The following is a 19,010-nucleotide window of genomic DNA, read 5'->3' on the forward strand; positions in this document are numbered from 1 at the left end:
CTGGGCGCCGAGCGCAACGCAGCCCCTCCACGTCCACGCCTGCCGTCCGAGATCAAGTAAGGGACTCACCACAACATCCCGGAGTGTGTGTGAAATCTTATGGGACTTAACTGCTAAGGTCATCAGTCCCTGAGCTTACACACAACTTAACCTAAATTACCCTAAGGACAAACACACACGCACCCATGCCCGAGGGAGGACTCGAACCTGCGGGACCAGCCGCACAGTCCATGACTGCAGCGCCTAAGACCGCTCGGGTAATCACGCGCGGCCACAACATTCTGTATTATCCCACGCCACGCTGCTTTTGAAGCTGGCCAGGACTGGGCAGCCTGCACTGCTAATCAATGGCGTCACACAGTCTTCAGTGACGAGTACAGTTCATCCCTACCTGGGATGGTCGCTGTCAGCAATTTTGCAGCCACCTGGGGATAGATCCCACGCTTCGAATGTTTCGGAGAGAACAACGGCATTATTGCTGGCGTCACGGTGTGAGGTACCCTCGGGCAGGACTGCAGATCACGGCTAGTAGTGACTGAAACAATTCTGAAAGCACAACAGTACATCGCATACGGCTTGCGTCGTCGCATGTTACCTCTCATGCGACAGTATCCTGGTGCTATTTTTCCGCAGGTCGATGCTCGTTCACACATGACACGTGTCTCTACGAACTGTTTCCGTGACGTTGAGGTACTACCGTGGCCAGTGGCCAGCAACGTCCCCAGATCTGTCCCAGATGAAACACATTTGGGACTACCTCACTCCCGAGATGTCCACAAACGACCAGCCTGTCCCCTCATATGCTGCCAGTACCAATAATCAAAGGCCAGAGAAAACTCCTGTCATGACTGCAATCACAGTAGTGGACACACGTATCAGCCAAATTGCACCACCCTGGTCATGGACGGCATCTGGGGATGATGGAATGGTAGGAATTTGGATGTTATCAATACGTCCAGAGCCAACACTTAGCAGTGATCGATATTGAATCGCTCAATTTTACACAAACTATACATGAAATACCCACGATTGTGGAGACAGTCCAACACAAACTGAGTATTTATTCACTATTCATCTACCTGAAAGGCGCCGTGAAGGCCGCAGCTGGTATTTGTCCCCACGGCTATGTGAAAGAACTGACTAGCCAGCCGACTGGAACTTTCCTTTGTACCCGCCGCACATGACAGTCTTAAGCCAGAAGTGTCAATTCGTTCTGGCCACCAGCTCCATCCACCACACACTCTAATGGCCAGCAGAGGCAACAAACAATACTGGGCGAAAATTCTGGGATGGATGGGCATTTGTTTTTCTTACGAGTGGTAACAGTGCGTTTTAGGAAGAGAGACGTAATCGTGATATAAGCGACCGTTTGTTACAAACACGTTCGGAACGACTATGATACAGTCACTGTGCATAAAAAGCGTCTTGGTTGTACGGGCCACACAATTATCACTAATGATATCCATGTTAAAAACTATATATGCTTTATAATTCGAGGTATGCTGTTGGTCCCGAATGAAGTGGTCTTTCATATAAATAATACGACGTTGAATATATAAGGTGATCACTGGGGTGTGTATTAACAGACCATAAGTGCGGATGCACGTAGCCAGCGTGTAAGCTCGTAATAAAATCATCTCAACGAATTTAGAAAGTGGTTCGGCTAAGGAACGTGGTATTAAGCCGATATTTGCAACTCCCTCTTACCCCTGCTAGATATTTCCCACGCTAAAATACAATATTTGCTACGCATTCAATCTCGATACCATGAAGACAGTATAACAGAGGTTCTGTGATATATCTTCAGTATCATAGGCGAATGTGGGGGATGGTTGGTTGAGAATGATCACATACAGTAGATAGTGTGCTATGTGAGGAATCACTTAAAAATGTAACGCTAGATTGAAGTTGTAAGGACTGTACAAAATCCTATACACTGGCGTATCAGATCTATAATGTTACGCTTTCTCGTGGAAATGCTGTCTGCGATTTCGAATCAAATCTCTCCATGCAAGCACATACTTGTGTGGATCCTATGGAGGCGTCTTTTAATGATTACAACCAACAGTGAATCATACGTGTGGCACTCTCACATCTCGACACTCACCTTTTTCGAACCTGTCTGCTGCAGTAAAACTCCAGTGTGGTTTCAGACAGGCTCTCTGAATCTTGTAACTGCTCCTCAGTGCCTGCCCTGCTCTCCCTGCAGCATTGTCCGTGTGGTTGATCCATTTTATGTCGGAACTGAGAGAAAGTCGAAGAGCCCCAATCTACAACCCTCTGCATCCTGTGGAGAAACAGGGTCACGTGAGTTGATGCGAAAGGACTGTGTTTTAACCACTCGGTGGAAACGGGAGCATGTTGTCGTAGCTCCGCCGACCATGTACAGTGTATAAGGCTAGCGCAAAACCTAGCTTTTTCCTGGAACATGAGGTAGTAGAAAAGACAGTACAAGCAGTTGGTAGGGTTTCTTATCGGAAAAACGACGAAGACTTCACATCATACAGGAACTGGAAGATCGACAAAGATTTTGCTACTGCATTGTGGTGTGTTTCCAAACTACATACAGATACTGCAGTCTGAAGGAGATCTGCGTATCTCAAGGTGGATTCATGTCTATCACTCAAACATATCACTCTCTCTATCTTTCGTCATTATTTCGTACCATCTAATAGAGGAAAACTACTAAGTGTATGCAATCAAACTCTTAAGTTCCATACCATGCTCTGTAATAGCATATCACTAACATCGCCTGGTAGAGAACCCGATGAAATTTTACCGTACCGTGTCTCTCTCTTCCAATATATTGAAAACAAACACTGCCTGCATGGCGACAACGACTATGCGTTGTGACCCCATTAAATATACACATATTGATTCACTGGAGCAGGTGGTGAGTGAATATAGTCGCTCTCAGAGACCTGAGTAAAGTTTCATCGCCTGTACTGGAAGAAGGCCATATCGCACACCCAGTCCTCCCGCTGGTGGGTACACCTTAGGACACAGAGAGAATCTCACGATGTAAAGCATGATGCACCGACCTTCATCCTATCCCTGACGTAACGCACTGTGGGTCCACCTCTAGAGAAAAATGGCAAATAGCCCTGAGCACTATGGGACTTAACATCTGAGGTCATCAGTCCCATAGACTTAGAACTACTTAAACCTAACTAACCTAAGGACATCACACACATCAACACTCGAGGCAGGATTCGAACCTGCGACCGTAGCAGTTGCGCGGTTCCCGACTGAAGCGCCTAGAACTGCTCAGCCACCGCAGCCGGCCCACCTCTAGAGACCATCTGGATATAATGCATAGTGGATTCACCTTTAAACCCTATTCCGGATGAACCATATTGTGGATCTACTTTTGAAATTCGCTCCGGATATAGCACGTAGCGGATCCACTCTTGAAAACTATCTCGAGTCTACTCTGGGTCATCGAAGCCATCCACAATACTTGTACAGACACAGACATACATAAAACAGAGAAAATGCGCTGCAACTGCAACATATGTGGTTGGAAGTGACTGGATGCATTCGAGTACACTGCTATACTATACTGTCTGACTAATGTGCTGTTCTATCTCATACACACAAGAATGATACGAATGACTGTCGCCCACAATCCAAACGAGATCTAGAACACAAATTACGCTGATTGAAGTGATCATGTGACGTTATCATGAATCTTTAGAGAATAAAAGAAGATGTGACGCCTTAGACCATTGTTATTACTGGAGAATCTAGTCACTCTTGTTAGAAATGTTGGTAATATAAATTATATCAAAGATGTTACTGTATTTATCAGGATGAATTTAAAAGTGCTTACACCCATTGCAGAAGCGTTTGCTAAGAGTATTTCGCTATTTGCAGAGCTGTAGCACTCTCGAAAATAAGGTACAAGTGGTTGAAATCGAGGCTTTGCAATTGGTAATATGCGTGCAGAATATCTATGTGTATGTGTGTAGAACTGTCAGCGGTGGATGGTTAAAGTTCAAAGCATAACGTGATAACTGTTCGTCTATAAATGACGCTGTCAGAGAGATGCACTCCGTAGGTACAACGAAGGGAAACTGTTATGACACCAGACCTGCAGTCGACACACTGTCAACTAATGAATAACTTATTTCTTAGGTAAAAAAATAAATACGTGAAAGCTATAGTTTGTAGATGACATGACAGGGTTGCGGGTACGTATCAGAGTTGAAGGTATAAACGGAAATAACAAAGCATATCTGGTAAGCAATAAGAGCATGCACTTAAGGGAAAACAAAATGGGAGCAGCAACAGAAATCAACTCTGTACACGTGTCAACTCCCTGATGCAGATCCCTATGCGATGAGAAGGGAGTCAAATGAACGTGTACAACTCTTTCCAGGCTTTGAGTTTTCATCAAGTGCAGCACTACGTGAGTCTGCAGACGAGCTCTCTGTCGAGTCGGACCACTACACGGAAGTGTTTCCAACACGTCCATCATCTGCACCACTTGTTGAGTCTCGAAGCGACTGTTAACTATACTTTTCATGATCGTCCTATGCATGCATATGGATCGTCAGAAAGAGGGGAAGTCTTAGGATTTTTTAGTAGCTTGATGTATAAGACACGTAAATATCCTCGTAGAAGATCAAACAACAAATGGGTATGTCAGCAGTATGAACATATACATGTAACATACGGTCGAAAGATAAGAAAAAACGACATGAAATCGGTGAAATAGAAGGAAAACCTGGTATAACCGCGAAAAAATTAATGTGAAATACGTAAAAATTGAGGTAAATATGATGAAATAATTAAAGTGGCGAAAACGTAGCAAAATTACGAAAATTCACTGAGAATACATACAACTACAGAGAAGATACCATGAAATCAGTATTCATCGAAGTCAATAAAATTGCGTGTTCTGGAGGAGACTGCACTGATGCTACACATCCACACGTTAATAATGGAAAGATGTGGTGTTCTAGAGTGGTGGTGTCAAGGCAGAGTGGCTATATCATCCCGCACATTCGCAATACGACCTAACATCGGACCGTGACTACTGTGTGCAAGAGGAAGGTTACCAGAGGCGGTTGTAAACTGCGATATGACTGTCAACATCTTCTGTGTTTACTGATCGTGATGTTTATTTCTTCCTAAGATGTCACTGTTTCTTTGTAAGCATTTTCAGCCGCCTACGATTATTTTATAGATCTGTTGTGAACATATCATAATTTACGAAACGTGATCGTGCTTCGTAAACAGCAGGCGTCATACACCTCCGGAAACCTGTGTAGTGTTTGTGTTGTGAAGAATTAATGTTTTCTTTGATGTGCAATGTAGTTGCTTCATCACCTTACACTTTGTCGTCATAGTTTATCAGAGAGAAACTTGAAGGGAGAATGTATATCATGGGCTGGAAATATATTTATTCCAATGGAATATTAACAGCGTTGCATTCCACGTGGCTAACAGGTCGGAAACCGCACAATTCCGGCACTATAGCGTGTTTAATTGTAGAACCGTATAGCCCTTGTGTGTTTATGTTCTAAGATCATTTCTCTCTTTTCAATACCTTCTTGGTATGGACTCCAGACACTAGAGCAATACTCGGGAATTGAAAAGATAAGTGACTTAGGTACATTGTTTCAAACTCCATCCGTCTAGAGCCCCAGCATGTATAAACCACATGTTTGTTCCTCTTCTTAGCTGTCAGTTACTTCACTATAACACTGTCAGATGTTTCGGGCTCATACTTGTTGTATCCAATAAGGAATCCTAGTCTCCTCAGTAAACATGCATCTAGACAGATCCAAATGCAAATGGCTCTAAGCACTATTGGACTTAACATCTGAGGTCATCAGTCCCCTAGACTTAGAACTACTTAATCCTAACTAACCTAAGGACATCACACACATCCATGCCCAAGGCAGGATTCGAACTTGCGACCGTAGCAGCAGCGCAGTTTCGGACTGAAGCGCCTAGAACCGCTCGACCACCGCGGCCGGCGCCTAGACAGATCATGTGTACTTGGTTGGGTGCTCTGAGTAACATTGGTATGAAATAGTCTTCGCCAAATGGTAGCTACGATACAGGGGTGAGAATGCCAGTCTGTATCACTGGTGTCAGTCGGTTGTGCCAGTGTGGAATGCGTATTATGCTCTTTGGAAAGCAGAGTACTGGAGTGTATTTATTAGCTCTTCCAGATTCCATATGTTGCAACGTCTTCCACATTTTGGCCAAAGAAACATCACTTCTGTCTTCTTTTTCTACCAGCCTGCGTGTGTGTTGTGGGAGCAGCTTACCTTACACTGTGCGATGTCCAGCTTTCTGTGGTAGCCAATGGATCAAAACATGTTAATGTCGGTTTAGCACGTGGCATGGTGGAAAAGAGAACAACATGTATGGCACTGTACACATCTGCAAAATACACTGATTGGCTGTGTCACAGCGAAACAACAGCGTATGAAACTGCTTACAAAGCTACAACACAAGAAATCTCTAATGCGAATGATAGTCTGTGGGATACGGTCTTCTTCCAGTACAGGCGATGAAACTTTACTCAGGTTTGTGCGAGCGACTCTATTCACTCGCCACCTGCTCCAATGAATCAATATGTGTATATTTAATGGGGTCACAACGTATAGTCGTTGCCGCCATGCAGGCTGTGTTTGTTTTCAATATATGGGAAGAGAGAGACACGGTACGATAAAATTTCATCGGGTTCTCTACTAGGCGATGTTAGTGATATGCTATTACAGAGCATGGTATGGAACTTAAGAGTTTGATTGCGTACACTTAGTAGTTTTCCTCTATTAGATGGTACGAAATAATGACGAAAGATAGAGAGAGTGATATGTTTGAGTGATAGACATGAATCCACCTTGAGATACGCAGATCTCCTTCAGACTGCAGTATCTGTATGTAGTTTGGAAACACACCACAATGCAGTAGCAAAATCTTTGTCGATCTTCCAGTTCCTGTATGATGTGAAGTCTTCGTCGTTTTTCCGATAAGAAACCCTACCAACTGCTTGTACTGTCTTTTCTACTACCTCATGTTCCAGGAAAAAGCTAGGTTTTGCGCTAGCCTTATACACTGTACATGGTCGGCGGAGCTACGACAACATGCTCCCGTTTCCACCGAGTGGTTAAAACACAGTCCTTTCGCATCAACTCACGTGACCCTGTTTCTCCACAGGATGCAGAGGGTTGTAGATATGGGGCTCTTCGACTTTCTCTCAGTTCCGACTTAAAATGGATCAACCACACGGACAATGCTGCAGGGAGAGCAGGGCAGGCACTGAGGAGCAGTTACAAGATTCAGAGAGCCTGTCTGAAACCACACTGGAGTTTTACTGCAGCAGACAGGTTCGAAAAAGGTGAGTGTCGAGATGTGAGAGTGCCACACGTATGATTCACTGTTGGTTGTAATCATTAAAAGACGCCTCCATAGGATCTACACAAGTATGTGTTTGCATGGAGAGATTTGATTCGAAGCCGCAGACAGCATTTCCACGAGAAAGTGTAGCATTATAGATCTGAAACGCCAGTGTATAAGATTTTGTACATTCCTTATGACTTAAACTAGCGTTGCATTTTCAAGTGATTCCTCATATAGCACACCGTCCACTGTATGTGATCATTCTCAACCAACCATCCTCCACCTTCGCCTATGACACTGAGTATATATCACAGAACCCGTATTACACTGTCTTCATGGTATCGAGATTGAATGCTTTGCAAATACAGTGTTCCAATATGTGCAAAGAAAATGGGTATGTCCGATTTTAAGGGATGTGTGGATTTGATGTGGATTTCAGTTCACCGATAGCGATAAGGGGAATGAAAGATTTTACTTTGCTCTTTGTCGAATGTCACGAGGTTGGGTCTGCAATCATAATATTTAATTTTAATTACACTGATAAGTATGTGACTGGTTTCCTAGGATGACTGTGCTGGCCATTAGAGTGTGTGGTGGAGATAGCTGGTGGCCAGAACGAATTGACACTTCTGGCTTAAGACTGTCATGTGCGGCGGGTAAGAAGAAAAGTTCCAGTCGGCTGGCTAGTCAGTTCTTTCACATAGCCGTGGGGACAAATACCAGGTGCAGCCTTCATGGCGCCATTCAGGTAGATGAATGATGAATTAATACTCAGTTTGTGTTGGGCTGTCTCCACAATCGTGAGTATTCCATGCATAGTTTGTGTAAAACTGAGCGACTATATATCGATCACTGCCACGTGTTGGCTCTCGACATATTGATAACATCCAAATTCCTACCCCTCGAATCATCCCCAGATGCCCTCCATGGCCTCCGAGTTTTGGCACTGGCGGTGCAGAAGGGTCGGTCGCACCACAGGTGAACATCTGGGAGGTGAGCGGGCTGTATGTACGAGTGTTTTCAGTGATCTCAGGCACCTAGCCGTGACGACGGCTAAGATTGTGGCTTATTGCTTCCCAACACATTGCACTGCACTCTGTCTTGTAGTGTTATTGGTTGTTGTTACTACCCTATCACTCGGTAGACCCTTTCCTCATCCTTCTTAATCTTGGTGTAGCTGAGACAACAGACTTAGGAGCTCTATAGTGCTTTATAAAAGACACTCAGCTAACCTGCACTGGTTGAGAATTCCACAAGCATGACAATATAAAATCACGCCGAAATTTAAAATTCCAACTATTATGGTACACAGTATCGATTCCAATTGAGACGTCAAGTTTCCGAATCGACAATTTATTGTGTCCGATAGTTATACTGCGAGCACACACATAAATCCAACACCTCTGCAGATTGCTTAACGACATAGCACGCACCTGAGCTGAAATTTGAAATTCTGAGCTCCCTCCAATGTAACTGACTTCCTAACAAATGACCTTACTGTGTCAGTATCCAGGAATAGTAGGCAAGGGTAAAAAATCCAGAAGGGTTTGGAAATTAGGTGGTTATCAGGATCGAATACCACCGTATACCAGTTTTAGTATCCTCCAAATAGGATGCAGGACATAGGTGGGTTTAGTGTGGCACATGACAGACGTTATCTACTTCTTCTAGAATGTCTTTGCTCCATTTGCTACAGGTTTCCATAGCAGTTGAATTGTGAGAAAAAAGGTATATACTGATACCACTCTGCATGAATGACGAGAGGGGTAGGGGATGGGTATGCAAGGGAAGAGAGATGGAGAGGACATCTTGCTCTATGTTTGTTTACATATGTTGGTTCAAACAAAAAGGAAGTAACAACTTGAGACAGAGAGAGGGAGAGAGAGAGGCAGGAAGTAAGTCTGGTGTCAAATTTATAAGGGATGCCACTACAGGGGCTTTGTTTGCACTTTTCACACTAATTTTTCCTGGTGGGGAGGGGAAGTGGTGGAGGGGTGGGGAGTGTTGGTGGACTTCTGAGGTGGGGGGTAGTTAATTTACCTGTTTAATTAATTAGTCAATTAATTTGATATCAAAAGTTTGCTTGTATCCGTGAGGGAGGAGGTGGGATGGTTTAGGGATTTCCCAAAGGGGTGAGGGGGCAGGAGAGGGAGGGACAGGGGTTTCTATCAAGGACAGATATGCCCAGGGTTCATAAATCATCGCCCAGAGGGTCATAAATCGATTAGAATAACAATATGTCAAGGTCATAAATCAGTCAAATTTGCACCTGAATGTATGCTTACCCCTGAATGTATGCAACCTGCAAAGTGAGGTGACAGCGCCAGTAGCCTACCACTTATATAGATCCATCCAGACAGAGCCACGCTTGCCTGAACAAGGTTTATGGAACTAAAGTGTGGCAGGTTTCCCACTAATGACTGTTCCTGCACAATAGTCACGCACTCATCAGCATGGAACCCACTTTGAGACTGAGGGGTTTTTGGTAGATATTTCATATCAGCGCACACTCCGCTGCAGAGTGAAAAATCTCATTCTTGAAACATCCCCCAGGCTGTGGCTAAGCCATGTCTCCGCAATATCCGTTCTTTCAGGAGTGCTAGTTCTGCAAGGTTCGCAGGAGAGCTTCTGTAAAGTTTGGAAGGTAGGAGACGAGGTACTGGCAGAAGTAAGGCTGTGAGGACGGGACGTGAGTCGCGCTTGGGTAGCTCAGTTGGTTCAAATGGCTCTGAGCACTATGGGACTCAACTTATGAGGTCATTAGTCCCCTAGAACGTAGAACTAGTTAAACCTACCTAACCTAAGGACATCACACACATCCATGCCCGAGGCAGGATTCGAACCTGCGACCGTAGCGGTCTCGCGGTTCCAGACTGCAGCGCCTAGAACCGCACGGCCACTTCGGCCGGCAGCTCAGTTGGTAGAGCACTTGCCCGCGAAAGGCAAAGGTCCCGAGTTCGAGTCACGGTCCGGCACACAGTTTTAATCTGCCAGGAAGATTCAGAAGTTTTTATTGTCCTCATGACCTGGGCCATGTTCCCTGTGACACACAGCGTTGCTCCACCGCACTATACTGTGGTCACTGAAGCACGTCTGTGGCGTACAGCTGCAGAGGACTGGTGGCGCTTTTAGTCTCCAGCTCAGGAAGACCACGTTTTTATAAGACGATAGGAATTAGCCTATATATTTTCATCGTTCCTCAGATTAAAATTTAGTACCTTTAGTTATATCAAACGTCGGTAATTCCTTAGCGTGTCTGTCACTACGTTTACATGTGACACATCTTTCAGCACACGAAAACCGAACTTCGGAAATCGTTTTTCGCTGTCATGTTTACATGTTAAAGCCTAAAGCGGATTTGCTAGCTCAGTCAAATATGGCGTTTGGAAATCAGCTGTTCCAGTTTCTGATTAAGTCGAAACAATACTATCAGAAGTAGACAGTTTCATTCTACTTCTCCTTCATCCCGCAAAAAGTCGCTCCAGCGGTATTAGTAGATATTTAGTAAAACAAGTCGTAACCTGACAGCCCAAGCACGTTTTAAAGACAGTTATTCGTTTACATGGTAGCGAAAATCGATTGTGGAAGATGAAAACCCGCAGCAAGAAGCTTATTTCCAGAATCGATTTAGCAGTCTTTACACGACCAACCAAAAGCGGTATTGGGAAATCGGTTTACGAAACATAGTTTCGGAATCCCACGTAAACGTAGTAGGTAGGTTTTGATATCAACGGACTAGATGTGCTTATGGTGAAACCTGGAACACGAGTTTTGTAGTTAAAATGTAGAAGCAGTGGTAGTGTTTAACTGATTAGTGAAGTACATTTCGGCGTGCGTTTCACATGTGAGGTGTCATCGTCAATTTGGCTTGTCATTGTACTGTAAGTTGTTTAATATTTAAATCATTATCTTGTAACGCATGGTATTGCTGACTACGTCAACCTGCCATGTACCCGTTTATTTTATGAAGAGATCCACTGAATTTTGTAAGAAAATCCTACATTCTTCTCTCGTCTTTCTTTGGAAGATATGTTCCTGGGTAAAGAACTAGCGTTGTAAGGAACAAACTTTTCGTTTTCACTGTGTACTATTTGGAATGGGTAATGACGGTTTTGAATGGCGTAAGTGGGGAGTAGGCAAAGAGAGTCTTCAAAATTTCCTTTCCAAAGATAAAAAGCACGAATGTTCTGTTTCACGTATCACAGACGCTGTTAAATACACTCAGCTAGGTACTGTAAGAATTAACCCACTCTTTCGGAAGCAGTTTGGTCGCCGAGACATCGACTTTGTGTTCACTCCAGTGCTCCTACAACCACTGTAGCACGGTTCTGGCTCCGTGACATGGGCAGTTCCAGTGCTGAAAGATGACATCGTCATCAGAGAAGACATCAACCACGAAGGGATGCAGGTATTTAGCAGCTGCCAGTATATCTTCGACTACTGCAACAGATCGCATACAAGCGCAGGAAAATGCCTCCCATAACGTAATACCGCTCCCACCAGGCTGCGCCCGTGGCGCGCTGCACGTTTCACCTTTTGCAGAGGTGACCATCAACCTAGTAAACACGTGATTCAATTGAAGACCCGACACGTTTGCATTGATCGACGGTGGAATCCCGATGTTCTCGTGCCCAATGAAATTTTAATTGACGATGATATTGGGTCAATATGTGAACACGTAGGGGTTATCTGCTACAGAGCCCCATGTTCAACAATGTATGATGAACGGTGTGCTCCGAAACACTTATGGGCGCACCAGCATTGTGCTCTTTCGGCAGAGATGCTGCGATCATCACCTATCCTACTTTACAGAGCAGAAAAGCCTCCGAATCCCATTTTCCGTGAGAGTGTTGGGCGTCCAACCGTTCAGCGCCTAGAGATATTTTCCCTGTCCTTCTACCTCTTCCCGTAGATGCTCACGACAGTAGCACGCAAACATACGATCAGCTTCGCTGTTTTCGAGATACTCGTTCACAGGCTCTGCATAAGAATAATCTGTCCTTTGTCAAAGTCGCTCATCTCAACGGATTTCCCTTATCTTCGCTAGGGTGATGATACCCCGTCCGTGTCAGCTCCGCCTGCACACTTTTGCTACCATATCACGTGCCCGCAACGCCACCAGGCGGCATCCAACGCCGGGCCAGGCAGAGGGCACTATGTTTCGGCTGATTAGTATATATTCCACACATGAAAAAGTGAGTTGTCTCCTAAATATAACACGAAATAGTGAAAGTAGCGGCACAATTAGTAAATAGGTGTAATTATAGACGCTGACTGTAATTAGTTTAACTGTTTAATATTTATTAATGCTATAACGGCGCAAAATATGGCCGATATGAGCAAAAGAACTATTTGTAACAATATCATCAAAGCTTCGCAAAAACTACGAGCAGCACTGTGTAGCTGATGAACTTTGCGTCCAGATTCATGTGTAATGTGTATAAATAACATTACACTTATAGTTGTGTATGCTTTCGCAAGTGCAAGGCTATAAGTAACGGTGCTCGTTTTTGTGTGGGACTGAGCAAAAGAACTATTTGTAACAAAATCATCAAAGCTTCGCAAAAACTACGAGCAGCACTGTGTAGCTGATGAACTTTGCGTCCAGGTTCATGTGTAATGTGTATAAATAACATTACACTTATAGTTGTGTATGCTTTCGCAAGTGCAAGGCTATAAGTAACGGTGCTCGTTTTTGTGTGGGACACTTTGGATTCGACTGCCAGTTGGAGCGGACTTTGCGTACAGATAGATCATGTGTGCTGCTAGACGTCGCTTCGTGTGTGTAACAGATACATTGCCTAAGTATTCAGTCCTGTACTTCTAAAAGTTTCACATGTCTTTCATTTGACTGGTGAAGTATTCCAAGGTATGCGACCATCCAGACGTGGCATGTAGTAATTCCGTGCAGACGTTTTGATCTCTAAAAAGTTTATCTATGACGTGTGTCGAGTGAAAATCATCAGATAAAATATGCATAGTGCCTAGTCGGGCTGTTGATACATATTTTATTTGATGATGAGTAGTCGAAAAAAGTTTTTAGTGATCAAGACATTTCCATGAAATTACTACATGCCAAATTTCGGATGTGACGATTGCGAGAACTCTTGTGGGCTTGGAAAAACTAGCGTCGGGCGAACTGTTTGGTTGGGAGTTGTAGTAATTTGAGTGTGACAATCGCAAAGACTTTGAAACATTTCCAGCGTGAGAAATCTATTTTCGGCTTAGGCAACTAAGTCTAAATGTGGAAACTGTGCTGAGTTAGCGCTGAGAGTGATTAACACGCAGTACAATATCGTTACTTCATGACTACGGGACTTGAGTATAGAAGTGTGCTGAACAATATTAAACAGTGTTCGTGGATTTTCGGAAGATTAAGTGAACACATGATGCTTGTCAGACTTAGGTTCTCGGACTGATGATATTATATTAATAATAAACTATGGTGAGAAGTTGACGGACGGTGCAGTGGCACCAGAATGAGGCACACGATACTGGCAGATTGACGCCTAATATCTTCCAAATCAGAAGACACCAAGAATAAAATTTGTAGACTATAACGAGTTATAACCCTGTTCGGCTGTGCCATAAACAGGCACGTTAAACCTGCAACTGCTAAAGTGTGTTAGGAGTACCACTGGATAGCTAGATTGTTGCTATACTGATGAAATACACTAACCACACACATGGAACGATACAAGGACTTCTATTAGAACAGAAGTTTCGTTAGACTAGCATAGGAGACGGACTAAAGGCAGCACCTCCACGAGACGTTTCCCTAAAGTCAGTCAATCAGCGAGAAATCAGTGCGCCACATGGAGGTGAGTGGCTCGAAGTGCGCTACCGTCGTCCGCGCATTTGGAATGGCGCTGGAGGCGGGACTCGCTCATTTTATTCTCTGCTCTTCTCTTTTCCCCTCCTAATGTAATAATCCTTAGTTAAAATCCTCTCATTTGCCAGTCTAGAGTTATTTTAAGTTTTCATTTAACTATTTAATCGTAAGTATATATGAGGGTCGTTCAATAAGTAATGCCTCACATTTTTTTTTCTAAGAACATATTATTTGTTACTTGACAGTATTTGGTGACAATATACATCAACATTTCTTGTCCATGTCCTAGTTTTCTGCATAGTCTCCATCACGTTCCATGGGTGTACGCCAGCGTTGTGGAAGAGCATGTAATCCCTGCTGGAGAAAGCTCTTGTCTTGTAGGAGTAGCCATGTTTTCACTGCATGACTGACACTATCGTCATCTTCAAAGTCTGTTCCCTGTAAAGAATCTTTAAGCGTCCCAAAGAGATGGAAGTCCAAGGGTGCCCGGTCTGGACTGTAGTAGGGTGGATGAGGCAATGATGTCCAACCCAATTTGGCGATATGTTCCCAGGTTCTCAGACTTGTGTGTGGGCGTGAATTATCGTGTTGGAGCAAGATTTCTGGTGGATTATTGTCCGATCGAATACATCAGAAACGGTTCTTGAGTTTATTCAGAGTTTTCACATATGCTTGTCAATTGATGGTTGACCTTCTCGGCATCACGTGCACTAGAATGACACCAACACAATCCCAGAAGACTGTCATCGTGTCTTTTCCGGCAGAGGGGGTTGTCTTGAATTTCTTCTTTTGGGGTGCATGATGAAGATGGACTGCCTTTTCGTTTCTGGTGCAAAGTGGTGCACGCAGCTTTCATCCCCCATAACGATCCGTGACAGAAAAGCCTCTCCGTCGGTCTCAAAACGCGCTAACAATTCAGATAAAATGGCCTTTCCTTGAATCTTGTGGTCCACTGTGAGCATTCATAGAACCCATCGTGAGCACCTCTTTGAATATTTGAATATCCGAGAGTCTCGATCATTGCAGACGCACTTCCAACGGTGACCGGTAACTGTAGAGCCAGTTGTCGAGTTGTTATGTGCCAGTCGGCACGAATAACGGCATCTGTGCGATTCAGCGTGTCTGGAGCAGTGGCTGTGACAGGACGTCCCGAGCGTGGCCGATCACGGAGCACTGTTCCTGCATTTCCTGAGGCTGTAACTTTCTTTACCCATCGCCCAACTGTACTCCTATCAACTGCAGCATCTGCATACACTGCACACAAACGTTTACGGATGTTCACCACAGTTTCTTTTTCCACACACAAGAATTCACTAACAGCATGCTGCTTGTAATGTAAGTAGTATGTAGACGCCATTTTGACGCTGTACTACGGTTGTGCCACCAGCCAGAACGGTTCGAAACTTCGCCGGCGCACAAAACAAACATCAGATGCGAAGCACCAAGAATGACGTTTGTCTATGTGTATTATGGCCTTTTAAAAAAAATGGAGGGCATTACTTGTTGAACGACCGTCGTACTAGGATACAACAGAAATGTCGTTTGTACAACTTTTAAGGAAATTTAATAGCAAAAAGCCTGGTGTGACCTGGAAGGCGGCGAGCCGCAGGAAGAGGACGGCGGCGCAGGTGAAGGGCGGCAGCGCGGCGAGCAGGTGGGCGGCGGTGGCGGCGCCGGCGCGGCGGCCGCGCCCTCCGGGGCCGGCCCCCGCCGCCAACGGTCCCTCGTGCACCGCCAGCTGCAGGCGGCAGCCGCGCAGCGCCAGGTCGCGCACGCCCGTCGCGCACAGCAGAGACACCAGCGCCGCCAGCGAGCCCTCCTCCTGCAACAGCGTGGCCCGCAAGTTCAAAATGGTTCAAATGGCTCTAAGCACTACTGCTGAGGTCATCAGTCCCCTAGAACTTTGAACTACTTAAACCTAACTAACCCAAGGACATCACACACATCCATGCCCGAGGCAGGATTCGAAGCTGCCACTGTAGCGGTCGCGCGTTTTTAGATTGTAGCGCCTAGAACCGCTCGGTAACCAAAGCTGGCACATTGTCACAATCTTTGGTGTGTTTATGTTAGTGGTTCATATTTCTTTGTGAAAAATCAGGTAAAAATGTTCATTTATGACGAACTGCAGGTTTCTGTATACTGAAACAAATTCTAAGCAACTCCACCATCCCTTCAAATGTATAATAAAATAAATATATAATAATGACGACGACAAGTGCCTGTTATACTTTTTGTAACAAAATGAAACCAAACAAACAACTAGCTGCATCTAGCTGGTACATATGCAAAAACTGATGGGTGTTCCTTCAGCTCATTCTTTTGACACCATATTGATGCAGTGTTCTAAATCGTTTCCATGCACACTGTACATACAGAGACAGTTCAAAATATATTTATGTGCTGTTTGAACACAAGGGAGTCTTTCTGATATAACGACTAGCACCATCCTTAGGCCAAACAAGTTTGAAATGGTGGGGTTTTACAAACAAATGGATCAGCCTCCAGATTTCACCTTGAGTGGTGCGCCATCATACAATGATGTGATAGATAGTCTCAGGCCAGCACAGCATAATCATCTGGGGGTGAACAAGATCGATAATACTCCTTGGTCGTCTGTTGATTTATGCAGCGTTCTGCATGACACAGTTTCTCCCAGTCCAACTTTGTAAATTGCACCTCAACACTTCTTGATACACTTTAAATTTCTAACACAACATGACAGTAACTATTCACTGATGCTTCTATAACAGTATTTAAGCACTTTGAACTGCAAGTTGTTATGAGTTGAAGTGAATAGTGTTAGAGCACTGGGAGGAATCAGCAGCTCCTCATCCACCAAATGGGCACTCTGTCGTTACAGTAACAGAAGAATGTTCTGGAACGGTGTGTATCTTGGAGACCTGTACTGATCTGCACCGTGTGTAGTAGGACCCTCCAACAAATTTCTTCTGAGAGTCGGGGATTGGCTGAGTGTCTTCATTACACAAGTAATTGTGGATTGATAATAGCAGCTAATTGTTTTGCCCCAACATGCTGGCAAGGTGCGCTACAGGATCCCTTGGAGCTGGTGCCGTTGCCTGTTCCAACAGTCCAGAGGCCGCTGCAGGTCTCCATGAGCCACTGGTGGCTGCTACTGACCCAGATATGCCGGAAGTTTCTGCAGCCTCCGACAAGCCAGAGGTTGCTGCTGGTCTGGACGTATCAGAGGTCCCTGACAAACATGAAGGACAAGAAACAGTAAGTATCCACAGACAGGGACCTAGAGTTGAACAAAGACATGGAACTAAACCATGTGTACTTACTTTCACGCTTCTTCTACAAGGCAGAGACGGTTGATGATTTGGTTGCTGTTGGCACCTAACAGTTCTTCCACTGACTGTTTGCGACTGAGGCTGCATCCGTCTTGCATCTCCTGATGTCATTATCACATGACTGGATGTAATATTCCTGCGATCCTATTGCCTCCCGCCAATTTTCAGGTGGGGGAGGGGGAATTCCGCATTCCTGTTGGTTCCCAGGGAGCAAAACCCATTTCATCCTCAGTTGAGCCTCATACACCAGTGGGACCACCTCTGGTTGATTCAGTCTGGGGCAGTGAAACAGGGCAAAGTTGTTTCCTGTACTGTGGATTGACTGGCCTTTTCAAAAAAACATGAACAGCTCCAGTAAAGGCAATAGTCTCTACAAATTATAAAATGTATCCTCAACACATCCAGCTGCTTCACCATTATTTGCTGGAAAGTATTCCCACTACTCACATCCATTATCAACTACTATCATTCCCCTTATAGGGAGATATGGGTGCTGTATGCTTACTGATAATACACATATTAAATTCTTCCCTGGCCAACAGCAACATGTCGTCAATTGCACCAAAAACAAAGACAGCACTTTCCTCTCCGTACTTCTTCCCACCAATTCAGAAGTGGAGAAGAGATGACATCCCTCTGAGATTTCGATACAACCTTCCTCTCTGGCTGCTCAGCACAGACTGAGTTCACAAGTGTGGGAGGGGAGCAGTTGTGTTTATTTGAATTTCAGGCAGCAAGACTGTAGAGTAATTGTCAGTTCGGTTTCCCCACCAGGAAATTCTTCCAGCAGAATAATACCCATACAAATAAATGAACATAGTTACCAAGTCCATACCTTATATGATAATTGAATTTTATAAATGAACAGTATATCCTCTGCAGAATGAGATTTTCACTCTGCAGCGGAGTGTGCATTGATATGAAACTTTCATGGCAGATTAAAACTGTGTGCCAGACCGCGACTCGAACTCCATTTTATCCCACTGCTTAGTATTATCTGGTCGTTTTCTTAAATTTATGCACACAGACAGATATTTGCATAAGAACTTTAATCATTGTCTACAACAAAAGGTATATGTCATTAAAAGTCTTGCTGACAAATCCAAAAGACTTAGTGAGTGGCTTTTACTCGTGTGTGTGTTACAGTAACTGTGTGCCAGAGCGACACTCGAACTCCGGAAGCACACAGTTTTAATGTGCCAGGAAAGTTTCAGTATATCCTCTGCATTGTAAATGAGATTGGTTACCAAGTTCATATCTTATATGCCAATTGAATTTTATAAATGAACAATACATCCTCTACATTGTAAATGCGATTGGTCTGAATTTCATGTCATGAGATCCTCCCACACCAACAGCTCAGCACAGACTGAGCATTTCACGTCAATTTCCAGAAGGGGAGGAGGAGGGAGAGGGGTGGGGGTATCTCAGAATGACGGATTATCCCCTGAAGCATCACACATCAACTCCCAGTGGGTCATAAATCAATTAGTATAACGATAGGT

At 44.4% G+C, this 19,010-nt stretch overlaps 1 protein-coding gene across 1 annotated transcript in view; it reads right to left on the reverse strand.

The window, feature by feature from the left end:
- Positions 1 to 19,010, reverse strand: part of LOC124796227 — a 166,409-nt gene that overhangs the window by 13,453 nt on the left and 133,946 nt on the right. The window contains exon 12 of the mRNA XM_047260318.1: positions 15,783 to 16,016. Within this exon, the coding sequence (XP_047116274.1) occupies positions 15,783 to 16,016 (234 nt within the window). The remainder of the gene's footprint in view (positions 1 to 15,782; positions 16,017 to 19,010) is intronic.

The sequence above is a fragment of the Schistocerca piceifrons genome, chromosome 4 (genome assembly GCF_021461385.2).
Source record: "Schistocerca piceifrons isolate TAMUIC-IGC-003096 chromosome 4, iqSchPice1.1, whole genome shotgun sequence".
Lineage (NCBI taxonomy): Eukaryota > Metazoa > Arthropoda > Insecta > Orthoptera > Acrididae > Schistocerca > Schistocerca piceifrons.